The 6511-nt window shown below is 40.4% G+C and overlaps 1 protein-coding gene across 1 annotated transcript; it reads left to right on the top strand.

Annotated features, from left to right (window-relative positions):
• Positions 1-4961: 4961 nt before the first annotated feature.
• LOC137953679 (uncharacterized protein At5g65660-like) lies at positions 4962-6227 on the top strand. The gene is made up of 2 exons (XM_068801144.1): positions 4962-5372; positions 5867-6227. Exons 1-2 carry the CDS (start codon positions 5136-5138, stop codon positions 6038-6040), a joined length of 411 nt encoding a protein of 136 aa, XP_068657245.1. The 5' UTR covers positions 4962-5135; the 3' UTR covers positions 6041-6227.
• Positions 6228-6511: the final 284 nt, after the last annotated feature.

The raw sequence follows: 6511 nt of genomic DNA, 5'->3' as shown, positions 1-6511 counted from the left end.
TTCTGTCTTCCACCTTCAACACTAATGCTAATGGTGTTTTGAATGTTATCATGATGATAACTGGATCTTCCACTTTTCTCCAATCGATTCACAACACAGACACAAAGTGGAGATTGAAGGTTGTACCAAAGAATATTTCTTGGTAGTTTGATTATAAAATTTGCTTATCAATCACCTATTATTATGTTAAATCGAGGGTACAAGTAGTTTAAACATAAGGTTAGCTTTCGTACATAAAATTTGCCTTTGGGTTTAAACATAAAAAACTTTCCTACTCTATTACTATATGTCAAACATTGAGTGGGCAATGACCAAATTAATGCATCAAATTATAGGAGTCAAAACTACAGTATTGAGCAAAAAAAATTGTTTAAATGGTCAAATGCAAGAGGGAGGTTTAATGTAAACAATAGAAGATGAGGTCTCAAGATAGATAACTAGTTCACTAGTGTGTCGATACTTCATGGACATGGAGTAATAATAATCCATTTATGTCAAAGCAACTTAAAAATGTGTCAAATAATCAACTTTTCGATGCACAAAAATGGCTCGATGGATTTCGTGCAACATCAACCAAGCAAAGAACCTAAATCCGTTCCTTGTCACTAACTATTTTTGGAATAATAATGATCAAATTCTCAATTTATTTTATTTTATTTTCGTTATGTTTTTCAGGAATTAGAGAGAAGAGGGAAACAGGCAGTGTCCAACAAGCGGGCAGCAATTGAGGCAGAGTTGGTTGTTTAAAACACAATCTCTTCTGCCTCTTCGTGTTTTTCGATAGGGGCAACCTATCGGTACCAACTAATCCCGCGAGTTGCAACTAACCTCTAATGTACAGAGGCAAAGAGAAGCACCATTATCCTCTCTGTATGCAGAGTATTTGGTCTCCCTTGAAAAAATATGTGATTCTTTGGGTGCCGATAGGCCGTTTGCAAGTCGCAACTCGCGGGGATTAGAAAGAAGGGAATAAAATTTCTTCTACTCCTTGGTGTTTTCTGTCAATAAAGTACAAACTTTTTTTTTTGTGGCTGCGTTGTCGTCTTCGATTGATCTCAATTGTACGTTCAATTGGGTTTGCACCCACAAACGAAAGATTCAATGGACCAAGCTATATAAAAAATTCTTCCCAAACTCCCGAATTTACCTTTGGAATCTAATAATCAGGGGCACCGAAAGACTATCAGCTGTGAAAACTTGCTACAGGCCAAAACTCAGGCTGTTTCGACTAAGGCTCTAAGTCGGGCCAACACCCTGCCTGGTCTGGTGTTGTCTCCTCCATTTAGACGGGAGAAGAGTACAAAGAAACCCATACAAGGGGTTTAAGTAGCAATAATAGCATAGTCTAATAGATAATCTAGCACCTGACTCAGAAAATATTTTGATGTCAACTCTATTCTTTCTCTTCTAAATTATGGCCCGCATAAGTTAACTATTTAATTTTCTAGATGTTGATTATTTTTACACTTTCTATCTTAGGTTGTTGGTGGTGTGCTAAGGATTCGTCAAATACTGACCAATTTAATCAAGTAAATACTACTATTTGGACCTCTTAAGCAAAAATATACATATTTATGTTTTTTGATTTGTTACATCATATGCTTCTCTTACGTGAGAATATTATGTACCTTATTAAGCCTAGATGATTTTCTTTTTTTGAGTTGAATAATGGACCTAAGAATTTTGAATGTCAATAATTGTCAAAGAGAGAGGAAATACAAAATTGCTCTTTTTCTACAAATAAATTATTATGTTTGAATAAAATTTATGCATAGTTATATAACTTTTATAAATAAATTTATAGGGAGTATATAGATAATTTTCTATACAATTTATTTGACGTGTATTTTATGCAAAATTTTAAATATAGGTGAAAACTTGAACTCAGACTAGAATTCAAACTCGAACTAGATTAAAATGATTGGGCTCGAACTAACCTGATTCGAACATCCACAGTTTGGGGGATCACCACTAAGGACAACCCATGGCAACCTGCCATTAATTCTTCAGGGCCTCCTACTAGTGCTTCTTTGTTTGCTCAACGTCCCATCACTCTTATCGTTCGAGAATCACTTGAAGCATTAGTAGGAAGACAAAAGAAAAGAGACCCAAGTGGGGGAACTTGAACTGTACCTTCTTATCTCTTTCGGTTCGGCTGAAAGAAGACGTAGTGCTCCGCCAGTGGAGTTGAAAAGCTATGTATCTTCTCCTTGTCATGAAGCGAAGTAACAGGTGCTTTCTCTCAGTGCGGGAGCTTCCTTAACAATGGAAGTGGGCGGTGCACTTCCTCGGTGTCTGGGCTGCTTTCCTAGTCAGCAAAAACAGTTACACCCTTAGTGGTTTTATGAACAAGCTTCCCTGCCATACCCTGTTTACATAAGATTTATTCTCTTTACATGTTTATCAGGGGACAGGAGCAAACTCTCGTTTTTCCATCTATTTTCCTTTCATTCTACCCAAGAAGAATGAGGGTAAGCACTGCAGAGGTGGTGCAGGAAGAGCAGAACCCACAAGGTATAGAACCAGTGCTCTTTTCATTCTCAAATGTCATGAGGGAGATTTGAAGAAGATTTGTTCATCAGAGAGGCCGAACTACCCTAGATCATTATAACAAATTTGAAGATGGCACTTTTTATAGAAAAATTACTCTCCTGGAAGTAGATTGGCCCTCCAATCCCATGGCTGCCCAGTCCAGAAGAAAGCACATGTCAACCATGGTTGATTCAGGAAGCTATGATGGGATGGTCTGGAGGCGCAGAACTTAGCATTGTCCCTAGCTGGAACCTGATTCCTCCATCTGAAAGAATACCACTGCAAGTACCATCAATCAACCAATGTGAATCGAAATAGGATCTACCCAGCACGAATTTCATCAAATAAAAATCATAGTAGGAACGAAAGCAAAAAGTAACAAGATCAGAAGCATAACCTATATTTGCTTGCTTATATGTTTTTTTTTTAAATTGCTTCCATGTTGTGCTGCTCAGATTTCCTCAACGTCCCATCGTTCTATCCAGTGAGAATGGGATGGAAAACAAAAATAAAAACCGAAACAACATAATCCATACTTTTTATTATATCTTGTTAGGTAGAAAGCAGTAGTAATGCACCAAATTTGGAGTTTCAGTGCTTCTGCAAGTAGATCTCAAAACTGGTTCCTCTCCTTTCAATGAAACCCTCCTTCATTTGATATAGAAACTCTCTGCAAATTTTTGGTAAGGATAAGAACAAGCAGCCATTTTTTTTCTATTTTCCAGCTTTTCTGCCTGTAGAAAACAAATAGGAAAGAAAACAGACAAAATGGATAAGATGAACAGAGATGGGATAGGGGGAAGTGGACCACTCAGACAAGGATAAGAGTCAGCAGTCAATACCCAAACTGAAGTGAGCAATGAGCATCGCCCATCCCAACATCCTCCACTCCGTACTAACTGTACCTTGCTGAATTGTCTGGCAGATTGGCACAGAAAAATACTTAGACAGACCCTACAAGTATTTGATTAATTATCCATTCAACAATCTGTAAGTCACCACTTCATCTCCTTCACTTCTCTGAACCCAACATCCGGAAGCTACAGCAGTGGTCATAGTAATGACAAAATAGCAAACATAAGATGCCTTTAACAAGTCCAATAAGTCCGAACTCTGATGATGTTTATGGGAAAGAATAATTTTATGCAGGCGTTTGAAGACGACTGTAACTACTTTCATGTCTTTATTATCGAGAAGAAGAGCAGTATCCGTGCAAGCAACAACTTGTATGTCATCGCATACAATAGTTGAGTTTGATGCAACAAATTTAGAAACAGGAACTAGTGGACGACTGTCAACTCTGCCAATAGCAGTTAGGAATGCTTTTAAGTTGAAGATAAGAGAAGGATCTTCTTTAAAATACATGCTATGATTACACTGAAATTTCGCTGAGTTAAAGATGATTCCGGGTTCTTAAATAATCTGCACTAACATATTATAATCCCAACACCGCTGCACTATCTTCTGCTTTCAACTGTAGCTTCCTGTCTCCAACAAGAGAAATGCAAAAGCTCAGGATATAACCCACGTCAATGGTCTAAAGAATTGAGCCTCTTGTTGCTAATACATGTCATTTAGAGAAGTTCAACATCAAAGTCGCCGTCGAATCAATTAAGAAAAGAACCACTCGTATAAGGAATATCTCAGTCTGAGTTTAAACAGGCAAATATACAAACAGGTAATGGAGCAAATGATTTTTTTTTCTTTTGGGAGAAAAAACTTACACGGTAGGAGAGAAGATGGGTGCTGTGGGTAGGTGGGAGGTGAGAGAGTGATTTTCTTTGCCAGTCTTTCTGATGACAGATGATGATAGAAACTGTTTATAAGTCATATGAGGTCATGGTTCTTTGTTGGAGGACCACTGTCTGGAATATCTATTTGCAGAAGATCCAATTGAGTCTGGTTTTTTGAAACCAAATACAGGCGAGCCGAAGTCGAAGTTTAGGTGGTAAATACCGGAGAACTCGATCAATGATGGAATAGCATATCCCGTCGAATACTTGCAGTCGGTTTCTCCCTGATCGATGGCTTCTGTAAAATGTTCCGATTAGGGTCGAGATGTTTTACAAAAAAGGAGACTCAGTTCCCAGGAAGATCAAAATTCATTGGGCCTTGTTCAATCTCCGCATTGTCATTCTCACATTCGCTCATAATCCTCTTTTTTAAGTATCAATAGCAGTCGGATTGAAATGGGGGTCTCTACAGCTCACCGCCAATGAGAGAAAAGTGGATTTACCGCCAGCTGAATGGCATTCGCAATAGTGGATTTTTCAGCTTTTTGCTATTTTTGTTCACACACTTGACGGCTCCATTCCCGGCGGGCCCCGCCGCCCACCTTCCTCCCCCGTACGGTCGACAGGACTGAGAAAAAAGGTTGAAAAATCCCACTTTACACGTCCTCAGTTTCGATCCGCACCGGACTCCCGACCTTTAATAAATTCACCTCCATCCCTGCAAACCGAAACACTGCGTATGTGAGAGTCAGAGAGAGAATCCAGTCTATTCTCTCCCAGTTCATTCTTTTAATTGTATGAGGAAGAGGGGGAGGGGGAGTTGCAGAAAGGAGAAGAAGAGCTGGAGAGGAGGAGAAGGAGAAGAAGGGTATGGACTCACAGGATCTGACGGGGGGATCGGGACACCAAGCGGACGCATCTCATCCGGCGCTCGGTTTTCCTCTCGGCACTGCTCTTTTGCTCATTGTGATTTTCTGCTTGAGCGGTATCTTCTCTTGCTGTTACCACTGGGATAAACTTCGCTCTCTCCGTCGAGCCTTCTCTGGTGACTCTGTCTCCCAGTCCGATTCCTTGGACCCCCCTGTCAAACCAGCTCCTCTTCCCACGGTAATTGTTCTTCCTAACCTCTCAACAGCTGAAAGTTGGACTGCTCATTCTGATATCTGGATCGTATAGCAAAACCGAACGAGCTCTTTCTCTCTTTTTCTTCCTCGGTTATCTTGATTATATTTTCTTTATTTGAGAATTGGACAACATAAAGTTATAAAGTATTCTGTTCTCCCCTGGATCTCGGTTTTTGTCTCTGGTTTTATTTTTTTAACTCAAATTTTCTTAAAAGTATTTACGCGTTGGAGTTTTGCCTCGCACCCGACCTCTGCTGTCTGCAGCACTCTTGCCTTCCTCCAGTCCAGTGACTGAATTTCTTGACTTTTGTCTTGGCTTTCTGATCGGGTATTTGCTTTTTACTTGATAAGTCAAGGTGAACTGTGGGGACGACGGGTTGATAAGGGCAATTCCGTTGATTTATGCTCTTCTTGTTTTCGTTTTTGCTCTCTCTAAACCTGTGGTCTGTAGTAACAGAGATTGTTTTTCATCTTTAGGATCCTAAGCCGGACGAAAAGCAGAGCCTCCCGGTCCTGATGCCCGGCGACAGAATTCCCAAGTACATTGCTTGGCCCAGTCCCTGCGAGCCATCACCATTAGCGCCGCCTACTGACAAGATCCTCACGGTAGAAATCCAATCGCCGCCGCTGCAACCGCCACGACCCTCTTAATCCGATGTCTGGAAATTTAAGTTTCATGTACACAATGAAGAAATCGAGTTTTTTATTAAAAAAAATCAGTTTAGTTTTTGCTTTATTTACGTTAGAATTTGAAGAGTTGCCGTGACCATTGTTGTAGCTTTATCATGTACAGAGCATTTCTTTCAATGGTATTTATATTCCGATTCGGTTTCTGGAAGATTATCTACGGATCGGTATTTTGTCGAACCGGGATCAACACGTCCGATAGGCGTCGGCCTGGGTCGCGATCGTGTCCCACCACAGTACTCATCACGGTAGGCCCACGCGATTCATTATCCTGATCATCAAGTAAAAGAAGTGGGCCCTGTGGTGCAAGCAATCGGAAGGCATTACGCAGCTTTCAGTTTCGGCTTGCAAACCGAGAACCAAACCGTAATCGCTGGCAATTTGGCTCTTCCCGCAACGAAGAGCTACTACACATGGGCCCACAGTTGCCAAAGA

The sequence above is a fragment of the Aristolochia californica genome, unplaced genomic scaffold (assembly GCF_029961685.1).
Source record: "Aristolochia californica isolate CCGP_79_NKW_82.1479 unplaced genomic scaffold, dmAriCali1.0.hap1 SCAF_16, whole genome shotgun sequence".
Lineage (NCBI taxonomy): Eukaryota > Viridiplantae > Streptophyta > Magnoliopsida > Piperales > Aristolochiaceae > Aristolochia > Aristolochia californica.
This window is presented reverse-complemented; position numbering and strand designations above follow the sequence as displayed.

Coding starts and splice junctions, on each gene's coding strand:
- LOC137953679 (XM_068801144.1), top strand. CDS start 5,136: ATGGACTCACAGGATCTGACGGGGGGATCGGGACACCAAGCGGACGCA. Junction 5,373..5,866: donor AACCAGCTCCTCTTCCCACG/GTAATTGTTCTT, acceptor TTTCATCTTTAG/GATCCTAAGCCGGACGAAAA.